Source organism: Arvicanthis niloticus, chromosome 4, assembly GCF_011762505.2.
Source record: "Arvicanthis niloticus isolate mArvNil1 chromosome 4, mArvNil1.pat.X, whole genome shotgun sequence".
NCBI lineage: Eukaryota > Metazoa > Chordata > Mammalia > Rodentia > Muridae > Arvicanthis > Arvicanthis niloticus.
In genome coordinates this window covers 72,327,376-72,345,633 of record NC_047661.1, presented here as the reverse complement: position 1 = coordinate 72,345,633, position 18,258 = coordinate 72,327,376, and the positions used below count along the sequence as shown (strand labels likewise).

At 43.0% G+C, this 18,258-nt stretch overlaps 1 protein-coding gene across 2 annotated transcripts; it reads right to left on the bottom strand.

Annotated features, from left to right (window-relative positions):
• Nucleotides 1-12,767: 12,767 nt before the first annotated feature.
• Nucleotides 12,768-15,540, bottom strand: LOC117707659 (TD and POZ domain-containing protein 3-like). Of its 2 annotated transcripts, none has more exons than XM_034501102.2 (2): nt 14,623-15,540; nt 12,768-14,184 (listed from the first exon to the last, which is right to left on the bottom strand). In XM_034501102.2, the coding sequence occupies exons 1-2, from the start codon at nt 15,003-15,005 to the stop codon at nt 13,053-13,055; spliced, it is 1,515 nt and encodes a 504-aa protein (XP_034356993.2). In that variant the 5' UTR covers nt 15,006-15,540; the 3' UTR covers nt 12,768-13,052. The 2 variants fall into 2 exon arrangements, with proteins under 2 accessions (XP_034356993.2, XP_076788952.1); XM_076932837.1 differs by having other exon boundaries at nt 14,947-15,540.
• Nucleotides 15,541-18,258: the final 2,718 nt, after the last annotated feature.

Here is an 18,258-nt window from a genome sequence, read left to right as displayed (position 1 = left end):
ACCTTCACATAAAACCAGATACACTGAAACTAATAGAAGAGAAGGTGGGAAAGACCCTCGAATACCTAGGCACAGGGGAAAAGTTCCTGAACAGAACACCAATGGCTTATGCCCTAAGACCAAGAATTGACAAATGGGACCTCATAAAATTGCAAAGCTTCTCTAAGGCAAATTACGTTGTCAATAAGACAAAATGGCAACCAACAGATTGGGAAAAGACCTTTACCAATCCTACATCTGATAGAGGGCTAATATCCAAGATATACAAAGAACTCAAAAAATTATACTCCAGAGAACCATATAACCCTATTAAAAATGGGGTACAGAGTTAAACAAAGAATTCTCAACAGAGGAAACGTGAATGGCCAAGAAGCACCTTAAGAAATGTTCAACATCCTGAGTCATCAGGGAAATGCAAATCAAAACAAACCTGAGATACCACCTCACACCAATCAGAATGGCTAAGATCAAAAGCTCAGGTGATAGTAGATGCTGGCGAGGATTCAGAGAAAGAGGAACACTTCTCCATTGTTGGTGAGATTGCAAGCTGGTACAACCACTCTGGAAATCAGTTTGGCGGTTCCTCAGAAAACTGGACATAGCATTACCTGAGGATCCAGCTATACCACTCCTGGGCATATACCCAAAAGATGCTCCAACATATAATAAGGACATATGCTCCACTATGTTCATAGCAGCCTTATTTATAATAGCCAGAAGCTGGAAAGAACCAAGATGTCCCTCAACAGTGGAATGGATACAAAAAATGTGGTACATCTAAACAATGGATTATTACTCAGCTATTAACAATAATGAATTCGAGAAATTTTTAGGTAAATGGATGGATCTACAAATTACCATCCTGAGTGAGTTAACCCAACCACAAAAGAACACACATGGTATTTACTCACTGTTAAGTGGATGTTAGCCCAAAAGCTTGGAATAGCAAAGACTCAACCCACAGACCACATGAAGCTCATGAAGAAGGAAGACCAAGAGGAGATGCCTCAGTTCTACTTAGAACGAGTAACAAAAATACTCAAGGGAGCAAATATGGAAACAAAACATGGGATGGAAACTGAAGGAGGGGCCATCAGGAGACCATTCTACCTGGGTATCCATCCCATGTACAGTCACCTAAGCTAGACAGTGATGTGGATGGCTGGAAGTGCATGCTGTCAGGAACATGATATAGCTGTCTCCTTAGAGGTCTGCCAAAGACTAACACATTCAGAGGACGATGCTCACAGCTAACCACTGATATGATCAAGGGTTTCCCAATGGATAACTTAGAGAGAAGACTGAAGGAGCAGAAAGGGTTTGTGACCCCAGGAGAAAAGAACGATACCAAACAATCAAAGCCCCCCCAGGGTCTAAACCACCAGCCTGGGAGCACATAGGGAGGGACCTATGACTCCAGCGGTATATGTAGGGAAGGATAGCCTTGTGGGGCATAGGTGGGAGAGGAGTTTCTTGGTCCCATAAAAAACGAACACAGAGTGTGTGGATGTGGGGGGGAATGTGAGGGTGGGGAGGGGGCACTGCCTTATGGAAGCATGAGGAGGGGGGATGGGATAAGAGGTTTCTGGGTGGTGGGAGGAAGTAGGGTAAGGGGATAAAATCTGAAAGGTAAATATAATACCCAATTTTTAAAAAAAAAAGATATAAAAAGGGGGGAAAGGAAAAAAAGAAAAAAAGAAAAAAAGAAAGAAAACACGAGATTTAATAACACAAAGGGAAGGATTTAGAAATTTAGGAGGCAGTTTATGTTAATGGAAACAGCATCATAGAAACTGGAAAATCACACCCTCATAGAAGCACAAGGAGGGGGGACGAGATAAGGGGTTCCTGGGTGGTGGGGGGAATGGGATAAGGGGATAAAATTTGAAATGTAAATATTACAACCAATTTTAAAAAGGGAAAAAAACAAAAGTTGTTAGAACCAACATCTTTTAAAAAAATGTCAGCCCTCTAGGAAAAAAATTTTTATTTTCTTGATACTAAAACTTGTTCTGAGAATTGTATATTGCAGAATACACAGCCTCGGTGTACCTACACATCAAGCAAACTGAGCAGACCTGCCCAAACCTCCAATGTTCTGGAATTCCATCTGGATGCAGTGAAGACACAGCATCAGAGGCTTATCAATTTACTCTTCCCCCCACCACTCTTCTAATATCTCAACACCCTTAATCAGCTTGAAGAAGTTAAAGTAGAGTCAGCGCCCCTATTCCCTGGGCTTGGGGACTAAGGTGGTTAATATTGGTCTGTCTTTCTAGGGAAAAGTAGTGGTTTTGTTGGAACAGGGAAGACTAGCTAGGACTTATTGCATAGCCATAAACTATTAGTAGAAATCTGTATAATTAATGTCAAGATGAAGGTATAATTTCTTAAATGGTACAAAATTTACCTTGATTTCAAATTTATGGTTTACATTGGTACGAGATTCTTATTGATATAAAAGTGAGATGACTATTGATACTCTCATGGGCATTGTGCCTGTATAACACATTTAGGAATACAAGGCTTAGACCCAGTCCTTCTTTAACTTTTTTAACTGATTTGGGATGGTTAGCCTATGAGTTAAGAGACTATAGCAAATTCATGGTTTTGAGTTTATTGTTAGGGTGTTTTCCATATTTTATTTAGAAATAGCTGAGAGGAGTTAACAGACAACAGTCCAGGTTACCTTACATGGATAGTTGGTTTTCAAAACGTCAGAAGTCCATAGAACTGAAGTTACAAATATTTCTATATTAATGTTCATTTTGATTAGAGACCTGTCTGCTCCTGACAGCTTTCTGTAATGGATTCTAAGAAGAAATTGAGCATCCTTGGAGATACTCCAGTTGTGAAGTGACAGCCACTAGGCAAGAATTGCCTCTTTCCATTTACAGACAAATTACTGTCCAGAAAAGGACACACTTGTAGAATAGTCAACTGATTATATCTGCCTAGACAGAGTATCACCCCTTAATAATTCTGCATCACTAAGGTCTGTCAGATGATTCTGGGCCAGAAGGCTGAAGATTTGATGCTCCAACATTCAGTAGTATAGGGGCTTTCCAGGTGTTCAGTGGTCTCTATAAATTAGCTAAGTATTAGAAGCTATGTTTAGTGCTTCCGATAATTTCAGTTAACTCAGAGTCACTCTGGATTTCTGAAGGGGTTGAAGACCTATAGTCTCATAGCCAAGCCTGGCTATTTATTTTGAGAGAAAAGATCTGAGTGGATGGTTTTCAGCTGACATTCATTTTAAAGCCAAGAAAAAAGCCAGGTTCAAAACTAAGTGATTTAGTTAGCAGATATAACAGAGGTTCTGGTTAGTCAACAAAATGATGGACTGGGTATTAGAACTATCTTGTATCTCAGTGGTACAATTATGAATAAGTATGCTCTAATTGTATTTTGAGAAAAAAGTTTTATTTTAACAGGAAGGGTGATATGTAGGAGGAGCTAAGGCGGAAGGAGTACTGAGAGGAAGAGATGGATTAAGGAGAGGATAAGATGAAAGAGAGGAGAAGCTAGGTGATGAGAGAGAAAACGAGAAAGAAAGAGAGGGGGCATGGAGGCAGATGTTCACATGTCTCCACCAGTCAAAGATAGTTTATATATCTAGGTTGGGTATTGGGTTACACTTCTGATTGAGCATTGCCAAACTTATAAAGCCTTTGACTAACATTAAAAAATTGTATAAAAGCAAAAAGGAAAAGGGGGCATGAGATAGGGGTTTTATAGGGAGGGGAAATGGGGAAAGGGGATGGCATCTGAAATGTAAATAAAATATATACAAAAAGGAAAAAAAGAATTTAATGTGAATGAGGACACACCATACAAAAGCTCATGGGGCAGAATGAAAGCAGTGCTAAGAGGAAAACTCATAGCTCTAAGTGCCTACAAAAAGGAACTGAAGAGAGCACACACTAGGAGCTTGACAGGTCACATGAAAGCTCTAGAAAAAAAATAAGCACATGCACCCAAGGAGTAGATGGCAGGAAACACTCAAACTCAGGGATGAAATCAACCAAGTGGAAACAAAAAGAACTATACAAAGTATCACCAAAACCAGGAGCTGGTTCTTTGAGAAAGTCAACAAGATAGATAAACCCTCAGCCAGACTAAGCAGAGGGTACAGAGACAGTATCCAAATTAATAAAATCAGAACTGAAAAGGGAGACATAACAACAGAAACTGAGAAAATTAAAAAATCATCAGATCCTACTACAAAAGCCTATACTCAACAAAACTGGAAAATCTGGATGAAATGGACAATTTTCTAGACAGATACCAGACACCAAAGTTAAATCAGGATCTGATAAACCATCTAAATAGTTCTATTACCCCCAAAGAAACAGCAGCAGTCATGAAAAGTCTCCAACCCAAGGGAAAAAAAAAAAAAGCCCAGCACCAGATGGTTTTAGTGCAGAATTATATCAGACCTTCAAGAAGACTTTATACCAATACCAATTCTCTACAAACTATTCCACAAAATAGAAACAGAAGGAACACTACCCAATTCTTTCTATGAAGCAAATTATGCTCATACCTAAACAACACAAACACCCAACAATGAAGGAGAATTTCAGACCAATCTCTCCTATGAATATCGATGCAAAAATACCCAATAAAATTGTCGCAAACTAAATCTAAGAACACATCAAACCATCACCCACCATGATCACGTAGGCTTTATCCCAGGAAAGCAGGAATGGTTCAATATTCAGAAATCCATCAACATGATCCACTATATAAACAAATTCCTTGGGGGAAAAAACACATGATCATCTCACTAGATGCTGAGAAAGCATTTGAAAAATTCAACACCTCTTCATGGTAAAAGTCTTGGAAAGAACAGGTATCCAAGGCACATATGTACACATGGTAAAAGCAATATACAGCAAACCAGTAGCCAACATCAAACTAAATGCAGAGAAACTTGAAGCAATCCCACTAAAATCAGGGACTAGACAAGGCTGCCCACTCTCTCCCTATCTATTAAATATAGTACTTGAATTCCTTGCCAGAGCAATTAGACAAAAGGAGATCAAAGAGATCCAAATAGGAAAGAAAGAAGTAAAAATTTCACTATTTGCAGATATGATAGTATACTTAACTGGCCCCAAAACTTCCACTAGAGAACTCCTAACCTTAATAAACAACTTCAGCAAAGTGGCTGGATATAAAATCAACTCAAACAAATCAGTAGCCTTACTTTACTTAAAGGATAAACAGGCTGAGAAAGAAATTTGAGAAATGACACCCTTCACAATAGTCATAAATAATATAAAACACCTTGGTGTCAATCTAACCAAGCAAACAACAGATCTGTATGACAAGAACTTCAAGTCCCTGAAAAAATCGAAGACCTCAGGAGATGGAAAGATCTCCCATGCTCATGGATTGGGAGGATTAATATAGTAAAAATGGCCATCATGCCAAGAGCAATCTACAGATTTACTGCAATCCCCATCATAATTCCAACTCAGTTCTTCACAGAGATAGAAAGAGCAATTCTCAAATTCACTTGGAATAGTAAAAAACCCAGGACAGTGAAAACTACTCTCAACAATAAAAGAACATCTGTGGGAATCACCATCCCTGACCTCAAGCTGTACTAAAGAGCAGTAGTGATAAAAACTACATGGTATTGGTACAGAGATTAGGCAAAAAGATCAATGGAATAAAATTGAAGACCTAAAATGAACTCATGTACTTATAGTCACTTGATCTTTAACAAAGGAGCTAAAACCATTCAGTGGAAAAAAGAAAGCATTTTCAACAGGTGGTGCTCGTTCAACTGAAGGACAACATATAGAAAAATGCAAATTGATCCATTCTTATTTCCTTGTACAAAACTCAAGTCCAAAGGGATCAAAGACTTCCATATAAAACTGGACACACTGAAACTAATAGAAGAAAAAGTGGGGAAAAGCCTCGAACACATGGGCACAGAGGAAAAGTTCCTGAATGGGACACCAGTGGCTTATTTTCTAAGATCATGAATTGACAAATGAGACCTCATAAAATTGCAAAGCTTCTGTCAATAGGACAAATTGGCCAACAACAGATTGGGAAAAGATCTTTACCAATCCTACATCAGATAGAGGGCTAATATCCAAAATTTACAAAGCACTCAAGAAATTAGACTCCAGGCAGTCAAATAACCCTATTAAAAATGGGGTACAGAGTTAAACAAAGAATTCTCTACTAAGGAATATCGGATGGCTGTGAGGCACCTAAAGAAATGTTCAACATCCTTAGTCATCTGGGAAATGCAAATCAAAACAACCCTGAGATTCCACCTCACACCATTCAGAATGGCTAAGATCAAAAATTCAGATGACAGAAAATACTGGCAAGGATGTGGAGAAAGAGGAACACTCCTCCATTGCTGGTTGGATTGTAAGCAGGTACAACCACTCTGGAAATCAATCTGGCGGTTCCTCAGAAGACTGGACATAGTATTACCTGTTGATCCAGCGATAACACTCCTTGACATATCCACAAAGATGCTAACATATATCAAGGACACATGCTCCTCTATGTTCATAGCAGCCTTACTTATAATAGTCAGAAGCTGGAAAGAACCCAGATATCCTTCAACAGAAGAATGGACACAGAAAACATGGTACATTTACACAATGGAGTATTACTCAGCTATTAAAACCAATAAATTAATGAAACTCTTAGGCAAATGGAAGGAACTAGAAAATATCATCCCAAGTGAGGTAACTCAGTCACAAAAGGACACACATGGTATGCATTCATTGATAAGTGGATATTAGCCCAAAATCTCACGATATCCAGGACATAACTCACAGACTACAAGAAGCCCAAGGGGGGAAAAAACCCAACATGTGGGTGTTTCAGTTCTTTTTAGAAGGAGTAACAGAATACTCACAGGAGCAAATATGAGACAATGTGTGGGGCAGAAACTGGAGGACAGACCATCCAGAGACTGCCCACCTGGAAATCCCTCCCAGATGCAATCAGCATATGCATACACTGTTGTGGATGTCCAGAAATGCATGTTGACAGAAGCCTGATATACCTGTCTCCTTAGAGGCACTGCCAGAACCTGACATATACAGAGGCAGAGGCTCACAGCTAGCCATCAAACTCATCACAGGGTCCCCAGTAAGAGGGTTGACTGAAGGAATTGAAGGGTCTTGGGACCCCATGGGGAGACATATTTGGAAATTAGCTTCAGTTCAAGTATATTGTATTAGTCATGGCCCTGTAGAGAACTTACAGAATGAATTTCTGTATATCCATAGATAGAGGATATAAGAGAATGAATTATAGTCTAAGGTCCAGTTAATCCAACAATGGCTAAAGCCAGTACTTACTTAGTCCACAAGGTTTGATGTCCCAGGTGTTCTTCAGTATATGCTGGAATTCTAAAGAAGCAGGCTCCAATGCCAGAGAAGAAATGGGCTTGCTAGTAAGACAAGAGCAAACAGACAAAGAGAAAGAGCTTCCTTCTTCCATGTGCTTATATAGGCTTAGAGCAGAAGGTGTGGCTCTATTGCAGATGTGTCTTCTACTCTCAAAATCTGGATTAAAGGTGTGTGTTTTTCTGCCTCAAGAGTCAGATTAAATGTGTGTGTTTTTCTACCTAAATGGTGTGTATTTGAACTGGGTCTATCCCCATCTACTTAAGCAAAAAAAGAAAAAAAAAATAAAAGTTATGCCTTCCAGCTTTGGATGTTACTTAATTCCAGAGGTAGTCCAGATGGAAATAGGAATAGTCATCCCCAGTGTGCTTTGTATACTGTTGTCAATCTTTCATAAATCAAGGGATCATGTCAATCTCTGCACAGCTATTGTTTACCCTTGTGCTGGTCTTACACTAATTCCTGCCATAAACACGATCAGGGAAAGGGTGTTTTCTTTAACTTGCCAGAAGTCAGAAAACTTGTCAGACTGTTCACAAAAAGGAGGGCAAGTGGAAGAGCTCCTGTATGGTGGGCAGGAAGCAGAGCCCCAACCGTCTGAATGTGGCTTTCTTCTTTCCTGTGTCTATTTGTCTATGTTGGGTAGCAGTCCTGTTCCTTGTCTTTGGTTTCTGTTGGGAGCCAATTGCTAGCAGAAAATGACTATCATCTTTGCAGTCATCTTGAGCCATATATCCTGACAGGAGACTTGTTTTTCAACATCCTACAACAGCTGGGCACACTCTGATAAACATCTTGTTTATGCCACATATCTTGTTTTGCTGTTTAGCGACTCCAGGTGCAAGGCCCATGTGATATCCATGCCTGCAAGATGCACCTGGTATCCAAGCCTACAATGCACGTGGTAAAGCATTTAAATACCCAGGATTTCCTTTCAATAAAAGAGACTAAAGACTAGGGACTTGAACACATACCCTGTCTTGTCTCCATTCTTCATGTATCTTGCCCCTCCATCCCCACTCTCTCTCTTGCTAGACCCTGATCTATGGACCAGAGCAGCAGCTCAGGCTGGAACACAGTGGCCACCATGCCAGGCAGTGTGAGCCTTAACATAGTGGCCCTCAAGCGTGAGGCAGAATGGTTTGCAACAGGTTTCCTTTTTGGATTTGTGAATAATGTGATTGTTTTATGTTGACTTAGTTAGAGTTTGATGGCTGTGAAGAGAAATCACGACCAAAGCAACTCTTATACAGACAAACATTTAGCTGGAGCTGGCTTGCCATTTTGGAGGTTCAGTCTATTATCATCATGGTAAAACTTATGTCATCATGCAGGCAGGCTTGGTGCTGGAAGAGCCAACAGCTCTATATTTTGAACAAAATGCAACTCTTACCTAGAGCAACATGGCCCAAGCTGCCCACTGCTGCTGCTTACTGGGTCTGGAAAATGACCTCTTGGTTCTATTACATCTTTTACTGCCTATATTAGCTGGCTTAAAAATTGTTTTGTAAAATGACCTTGAAATCATAGTTCTGAATGCCCCTTTCTCCTGAATGCTGAGGTTAAAGGCATGTAATACTAAGACTGGATCAAAACTTCTCTTTACATTTTTACAAGAGCTTTATAAACTTGGATTGTAGTTCATTCCTGATTTTGTCAAGTTGACAATTGAGAACAGTCCTCACTGCTGTCGGGCAGGCACTTTTCTTTGCATCTAATAGTTCTGGCCACTGGGGATTCAAGGATTCTGGGTATAGGGAGGTGACACATAGGAATGGGGATAGGTTAGAAGTATGATGGGGTTCACAGGAGGGAGGTGACTGCACCAGAATCTGCTTATTTTGTCTCCTTGGAATTTGGGGAGACAGTGAAAGCAGGTCACGCAAAAGGTTTGCAATAAAATTGAGGATTAGACTGATAGTTGTGGTTCTACAGAAGCTGAAGGATTGGGGAAGATCTACAGGTGTAGGAAGAGCTAAGGGGGGAGGAGTAAAGAGAGGAAGAGGGGGAGGAAGGAGAGAAAGAGGAGAAGGAAGAGGAGGAGCTAGGAGAGACAGAGAACAAGAGAGGGAGACATGGAGGCTGATGTTTGCTTGTCTGTAGCAGTCAAAGGTAGTTGGTATACCTAGGTTGGGTTTTGGGTTACACCTCTGATTGTAGGGGCAACTTGTTATTGATCATTACCAAATATATAAAGCCTTTGGATAATTTAAGCATTAGAGGCTCATCTTCTTACTGGGCCAGCATGGATGGTGGGAAGGTCTGGGCAATGCCCAGCCTTGTAGAGACAATATGGAAGTTTGGCAGATCCATCTCCCATGCTGGCATCTTGTGGGAGGCAGGGCTGGTGTCTCTGGCTGGCTGTTTCTAGGTGTGGCACACACGTGGCCTCTAGCCACGTGGTTGAGCTGGGCAGAGCCTCCTCAGCCTAGACAGTTGGCTTTTCCAGCAGTCCCTTTTAAATAATTATTACAACATACAGAAAATTTCTATTCTCTCCTGTCAGGATTTGTCCGTGAGGTATTACTGGGTACATTTTGGAAATCAGTCTGGGGGTTCCTCAGAAAACTGGATATAGCATTACCTAAGGACCCAGCTATACCACTCCTGGTCATATACCCAGAAGGGGCTCCAACATGTAACAAGGACACATGCTCCCCTATGTTCATAGCAGCCTTATTTATAATAGCCAGAAGCTGGAAAGAACCTAGATGCCCTTCAACAGAGGAATAGATACAAAAAAATGTGGTACATTAACACAATGGAGTATTACTCAGCTATGAAAAATAATGAATTCAAGAAATTCTTAGGTAAATGGATGGAACTAGAAAATATCATCCTGAGTGAGTTAACCCAATCACAAAAGAACACACATGGTATTTACTCACTGATAAGCAGATATTAGCCCCAAAACTTGAAATAGCCAAGATTCAACTCACAGACCACATGAAACTCATGAAGAAGGAAGACCAAGTGTGGATGCCTTGGTCCTATTTAGAAGGAGTAACAAAATACTCAAGGGAGCAAATATGGAGACAAAGTGTGGGACAGACACTGACGGAGGGGCTGTGTGGAGACCATTCCACCTGGGTATTTATTCCATGTGTAGTCATCAAAGGTAGACACTGATGGGGATGTTAGGAAGTGCCTGCTGACAGGAGCCTGATATAGCTGTCTCCTTAGAGATCTGCCAGAGTCTGACATATCCAGAGACAGATGCACACAGCTAACCACTGATCTGATCAAAGGGTTCCCAATGGAGAAGTTAGAGAGAAGACTGAAGGTGCTGAAATGGTTGGTGACCCCATGAGGAGAACAACAATACCAACCAACCAGAGCTCCCCAGGGTCTAAACCACCAGCCTGGGAGCACATAGGGAGGGACCTATGACTCCATCTGTATATGTAGGGGAGGATGGCCTTGTTGGGCATAGGTGGGAGAGGAGATCCTTGGTCCCATGAAGGCTGAATATGGAGTGTGGGGGGAGAATTCGAGGGTGGGGAGATGGTAGTGGTGGGTAGGTGGAGGCACATCTTCATAGAAGCAGGAGGAGGGGTAATGGGATAGGAGGCTCCTGAGTGGTGGGGGAAATGGGGTAAGGGGCATAAAATCTGAATTGTAAATATAATAGCTAATAAAAAAAGAAAATGTATGATAATCTTGTTATAGATGTGACATTTTTATGTGTGCTGAAGCAAAGAGTAATTAAAGTGTTAAGTGTTAAAAAAGAACTTGATGAAGAGTCGCTGATGTTAATACTAGAAATAAGTCTGCAGGAGGGATCAAAAATCAGAGCCAATTGATTGATTTATCCAGAGGGATCAGCACATTGGTGTCAGACAAACCAGGGAGCTGGGAGTGGCTGAGCTGATTGAATCACTGCAGTTATTTCTGTGTCCTTTAAATTGTTTGTCTAAGACTTGAAGAACTGGAGACATGAGAGATGTAGGCAGAGTTTTCACCTCATTTTACATAAGGGCAGTATTAATAGACCCTAATGTTTGATATCTCTTGAATATATGCTGCAGCCCTTAGAAAACAGCAAAATCTCTTCCTTGTCAGGAAAGGCAGAAAAAGTATGGTAGTTCCAAGTCTGAAGAGGACAGAACTCACCAGTGGAAGATGCAGATTATGAGGCATTGATAAGCTGAATCCTGCCAATTAAAGTGATTGAATTGAGAACCATTTAGGTAGGATATTCCTTAACTGGCTATGAAAAAGGAAGTCTAAGGAGAATGGCTCCTGGGGATGGAGGCTGGGTATTGGGTTGAGTTGGGGTAAGGAATGTTGGGGGAGAAGTGTCTGTGATCCATTAGCATTGGTGCATTACAGGAAACAAAAAGCACAGCAGATCTCCTGCTATAGAGCTGGAAATGAGAATGGGGAAATAGTAAGTGGGGGAGCAAAGAGAGAGGTGTGGATATGCCTTTAGCCTTCTGATACCATAGAAAGAGTAGCACTTGTGGTAGGTGTTAGGAAGGTGCAGTCCTGGCTTGAAGGCTGTGACAGAGCACAGAGTTGGGGGAGGGAGGTTAGAAGAGAAAGATCTGTGGGATCCACAGGATATGGGAAGAATATAAGCTATTCACAGCATGATTCCTAACAGTAGCAACATTACAGTTATGAAGTAACCACAAAGTAATTTAATGATTCATTGGCCACAACATGGAGAACTGTATTAAGGGGGCACAACATTAGGAAGTTATAGAACCACTGGCCTAGGAAGCATGAATCAATAATGAGTCAATCCCTACTAATATCAAAACACATAAAAGATTTTTGCATGCCTTGACCCACAAACACTTCTCTCCCAGAAAGAGTAGGATCCCCCTCCCCCAACTTTGGCCTACTCTTCTCAGTTGTCATAAGAGCATGATGGAGTTCTCATTTGCCAACATTAAACTCCAAGAAAGAAACCAGGTGTTTCTAATACAGGAAGGACAGTGAGGGGGCTGCACAAACATCCACAGCTGAGCTTGGCTGATTGGACTACACTTGACTACTCTGAACATAAACATCTCTGGAAAGCACAGACTGATTTCAAAACTCTTAATCATATTATATTTTATTTGGATATGGCTTTATCTACAGAGTGGTTTGTGGCCATAGGGACCAGAAGAGGGTCTCAGATCCTCTGAATCACCACTTACAGGTGGTTGAAAACTCCCCTGTGTGTGCTTGTTACTTAGAGTTCTTTGAGGGAGCAGTAATTGTTTTGCAGCTGAATTCCCACAAACTGAGTCTTTAAAAAGAAAGTCTTCATTGTCTTTCCTTCTCTGATGAGTAAACACTCATGTTTGATTTCTCCTTTCCTTTGGCCCCAGTCATCTCTTCTGCTCAACCAGTGCAGACATGTTTTTTTCAGAGAACTTAGTTGGGCTTTGCTTAGGGTCAGCCTTGAATTAAATCCCAGTTTTCAAGACATCAGACAAAAACCAAACAAGAATATCAACAGGGTGGATGTTCAGTAGAATATCCTAGACAGCAGTGCTGACCTTGTCACACTGGCCAGCCTAACATATTACAGCTGTTTCAAATCCGGAGCCACCATGCTGCCTTTTCCCAGATTCACTGTAAATGCTCTTGGAATACCATTCTCTAACAAGAAGTCAATGGTAACCTCACTGGTTATTGCTCTTGGAAGAGAGATGTAGGTCATAGCTGGCTCGTTCCTGAGAGGACTTTAGGCTCCAAGAAAGGACACTGTGTAGAAGCCAGAAAGTGGAATGCCTCAGCCACCAAGTGGGGATGTGACTCCACCATTGACTTCCACCCTGAGGTCTCAGAGACCTCAGAAGCATGGACTGAAATGAAATCCAGGGCCTGAGCCTTCAGTTGCTCTGTGCTGTGGAGGTCAGCCAGCATGAGAGTGTTTGCAGCATTCTCCACAGACAGATTCCTGTAGAGGGCATCCTCACACAGGACCTTCAAGCCCTCCAGGCCATACTTGTCAGCAGCTGCCAGCACACCAGTGGCCATGGAGTGGCTTTGTAGTTGTGACACCTTCCCAGTGTAAATGAAGCCCATCATCTCCATGAAGACTTGGGGATCCAGGTCTTGGATCTCAACACGGTTTGTTAGGCTTTCCTTCATTTCATGTTGAAACATGGCTCTGAAAACTGGAGAGCGAGCTGCTAGGATGGCCTTGTGAGCCCTGAATTCATGGCCAGCCACCAACAGGCAGCAGTCTGTGAATTGGGATTTCTCCCACAGCTCCCCTAGGTCATCTGTCAACCTGTTCCTCGAATCCTTGTTTGCAAGTGTCATGTTCTGTCTTGGCATACTAACAAAAGCTCCTACTATGCTCACCTTGCAGCAGAGGGTGAGCTGGTCTTGAGGGAGAAGCCAATCCAGATTGGAGAGAATGAGATCTCGAAGGACGAACTTTTTGAATCCCCTGTGTTGGTATTGCAGAAAGCTTACAACCTTGGGGCTCTTTGTACATTGATATTTCTTTCCTTGAGAATTTCTGATCCAGAACTCAAACTTTGCCCAAACTGGTCTCTCTGAACAGCTGACCAACACCAAGTAAACTGACAGGTAATCTTTGCTTTTATCATCAACCCCGTTTGGATATACGCTCAAACAGAATGCCACTTTGTCACTGGCCTCTACTGAGAACACTGGGCTAGTGATGTTTCTCAGAATTCCCCCCATGCAAAATGAAAAGTTGTTAATGGTCCATTTGTAACGGAATTTCTGAACATTGGTCTCTGTGGAGCCCCACCTCTTGGCTTCCGAGTCCCCTGACATTTCTGCTGGAGGTAGTTTGGGTTTTAAAGTTGATCTGAAAAGAAGAACTATATGTTATTTACCCTTCATCCTTTTGGTTACAATTATAGATACACGTTAAATTTATTTTCAATTTGTCGTAAATTCTCATTCTCTCTCTCTCCATCTATCTCTCTGTTTCGCTCTCTGTGTCTGACATTCTTTGTGTCTCTCTCTGTCTCCTTATCCCTTTGTCTTTTCCTCTCTCTGTCTGTCTTACTGTCTCTGACATTCTGTTGGGCCTTGGAGGTAACTCCATTTAACCTGTTATTTTCAGTTATGTAGGACAGGTAGAAGATATGATTAACAAGTCTGTACCTCCAGAGATTTAAATATTAATGAATTATCAAAAGGCCAGGGGCGTAGCTAATTAAGTTATTCCCTCCCCTTTCTCTCTTCCCTATAAGACTGGTCTCCCCTGGCCTTTGGGGGGGGGGGAAGAAGCGCACAACACCTGCATCCATTCACCATGTCATGAACAATAAAAGCTTCAGAAAACCGGACTCCACGTGTCCATGGTCTCTCCGCCTGATTCCCAGCTTTTGGAACCCTGGAACCTTGCCGATGTAGCCGCCGGCCCGCCCACCGACAGCTGCATGAATGTGGGGCTGGCTGCGCGGGAAGCCCTGGTGCCAGACCGCCCTGAGACTCTGTCGCCGGACTCCCTCCTTTCCCCGCCCGCGAGATTTCTGCCCCACAGATGGCGCAACCAATGTGGAGCACGACCACCCATGCGTCTACAAGAAAAATCATGGCTGAATCTGCTAAGCAAATATACTTCCTGCGAGATGTGAAGTCTCTTGATCCTCTCTCAGCGCGCGCGCTCCCCGCCTCCATTCTGCCGGAGTTCCAAGACCCCAGATGGAGGCCAATCTCGGCGTATAGATCTGCTGCCCATACGACCCCCACATTCTCCCGTTTTGCCGCGCCCACCCGTCGCCCGAGGCTTGGGCCCAAAATGGAGATTTCCCACCGAGAGACTCCTACCGCAGAGTCTGCCCTGCTTAGCCTCTGCTCCTCTACAATAGCCCTATCTCTGACAAAGGACGGTGCAGACCAGCGACAGAGATCCACACTCGTGCACCATGCACGGGCCTACATTGTTTCCCACAGGTGGTGGACAACGTGCACAGAGCCAGCTCCGCAAGCGCCCCCCCGCTGGTGTCTGCAAAAACCGTGAGTAACATCTCTGTCCACCCTACCCCCTCTTTCTTTCTCTGATTCTTAGCTATAGTCTAACCCTTGCCTAATACAAAAGAACTAGGTCTCTCTCCCCACGTGTTCTCCAGCTCAAGGACAAGATGGCGGCGGCTCCTTAGCCCCCCACTCTTCCCATCCCCCCAGCTCCACAGAGGGGGTTCCTTCACAGCTAATAGCTGTCTTTCAAGCCACAACACCTGCTGTAACCCTCTTTCTAAGACTCCCTTGGCTGAGAGACTCGCGGCTGAGACCGTCCTGCGCTCTCTCTCTCTCTCTCTCTCTCTCTCTCTCTCTCTCAAAATCGCCAACTCCAAACTCTAGCCCCTAACACCCTGCCAGGTAGCTTCCTTTCCCTACTCCCCCGTCATATGCGACAGGCTACAGCTATTTGGCTTAGCCTGCTTGCCTGAAGCAACAGGGCGGAACCCTGCTTGCTACCCAGCCCAGTGTTCCTTAGCCAGCCTATGCTGCCCCTCACCCTCAGTCATTTGCAACTGACTAAAGCTACTTAACTCAGCCAGCTTGCCTGAAACAGCGGATCTAAAATCCTGCCTGCACCCTTTGCCCCCTGTGCTGCCTGCCAGTTTCTTTCAAAGCTGCTGACTCCAATCCAGCTTCCACGTGTCTTTCCCATAGACACAGACTCTCACTCTTTCTGACTCTTAGCCCTCCCCAATACTTCTTGCTTGCCTTAAACTTTTTTCAAAGTTGGCCTTTACTTTTATCTACATTTAAAATTTACCAGCTAAGAAAAAGAAAAGCGGGAATGCAGAACCTCTCTGCCAGAGCACCCAGATGCCACATGGCAGAGCTAGGCCCCTCCCCCCACTGCTTCTAAACCCGCCATTACTGCTCCTCCCCAACAGGAGGACCTGCAACAAACGTTCCTGTTTTTCAACCAAAATTTTAAACGTTTCCTTTTCTTCCTAACAGGAACACCTAGAACAACAATGCTTGTGTTTTTTCAACCAAAAATTTGTTATTTTTTCTATTTTAATGCTGCCTTTTCTCTCTAATACTCGTGATAGATGTCCAACATTATTTTTCAACCTTTATAATTTCTTCAAGGTTTAAAAGCCATCTAATTTCCTTCCACAGTTTAAGTGAACGTGCTGATCACCATTTCTTGAGTCTTAATTAACAACTAATTTCTTTTACAGGCAAACTGTTGCTGCCATTCCCAGATACAAAATTAACATTGTTTTTCTCCCTCAGCTATCCAAGATACCTTCTAAGACTAAATTTCCTCAAACACCTTTGCTTTTCCAGGATCTTAACGACAGGCCATAAGGTGCTTGTTCCCAAACAATTTAATGCCCCATGTCCAGCCTACAGACATCTCCCTGCCCGAGGTGCTGCTTCCCTCCTGTGATTATCCTACAGGTATACCCACAGATCCAACAGAGTCCAGCCATCCTCTGAAACCTGCCTGAGATGCCAAGCTGCCTTTTCCTAGTCACCTCATCTGACTGCAGACTCCAGAGACACGCTGAGATCCAGAGACAGCGCCACCTCCTGGAACCTGCTAAGCTGCCTTCTTCCAGTCATCTCATCTGACTGAAGAACCCAGAACATGCTGAGATCCAGAGACCCACACCAGGCTCCAGAGATGCACGCCAGAACCCAGAGATGCTCACTACAGAAGACAGATCCAGACCTTCCAACTACAAATAAACTCTTTTGCCAAAGTCACATAGCTAAAGTTACATGTTAGTGAGGAAAACATAATGTCTATTTAGATTAATCAAATGTCATTACCCTCAAACTATACAATCTGTATTTAATTGTTTCAATGATTCCCTGCCTTCCAAACCCTACCCTCAATTCCCATTACCCTTGACTTGGTTATGCTACACCCTCTGGCCTACATAGTGTTTTATTTTGACCACCTCATCCAAAATTTTCACTAAAAACAGTGAGATGTTGGGCCGTGGAGACATGGTTTGGACATAGCCTGGTTGAACGGGTTTTAAACCCCGGAGACCCTTTTAGGGACGGTAGGATGTTTAGCCCTGTTCCTAGGCCCCCTTGATAGAGCACTGGGTTTGAGATAGCCAAGAGACCCAACAGGACATTGTCTGTCAGGGACGGCATATTATCTCCCCGCACTCTGGGACTCCAGACTACTTCCACATGGTCCACATCTCTCATTAACAGAGTTGCCCCTCCTTTTATGAAAGAAAAGAGGGTGGGATGTTGGGCCTTGGAGGTAACTCCATTTAACCTGTTATTTTCAGTCACGTAGGACAGGTAGAAGACATGATTAACAAGTCTCTACCTCCAGAGATTTAAATATTAATGAATTATCAAAAGGCCAGGGGCGTAGCTAATTAAGTTATTCCCTCCCCTTTCTCTCTTCCCTATGAGACTGGTCTCCCCTGGCCTTTGGGGGGGGGAAGAAGCGCACAACACCTGCATCCATTCACCATGTCATGAACAATAAAAGCTTTAGAAAACCGGACTCCACGTGTCCATGGTCTCTCCGCCTGATTCCCAGCTTTTGGAACCCTGGAACCTTGCCGATGCAGCCGCCGGCCCGCCCACCGACAGCTGCATGAATGTGGGGCTGGCTGCGCGGGAAGCCCTGGTGCCAGACCGCCCTGAGACTCTGTCGCCGGACTCCCTCCTTTCCCCGCCCTTGAGATTTCTGCCCCACAACATTCTCTGTTTCTATCTCTCATTTTATGTCTGTAACATTCACTCTTTCTATCTCTCTGTGTTCTGCTTCCTCTCTGTCTTCTCTCTCTCTCTCTCTCTCTCTCTCTCTCTCTCTCTCTCTCTGTTATTTGTGTGTGGTCTCTGTGTGCTTGTGTTTATTGAATCTTAGGTTAATGGTAACTAGTTTTGGCTATTATATACAACTTTGGAAGAGTTTGGAAATTTTTATACA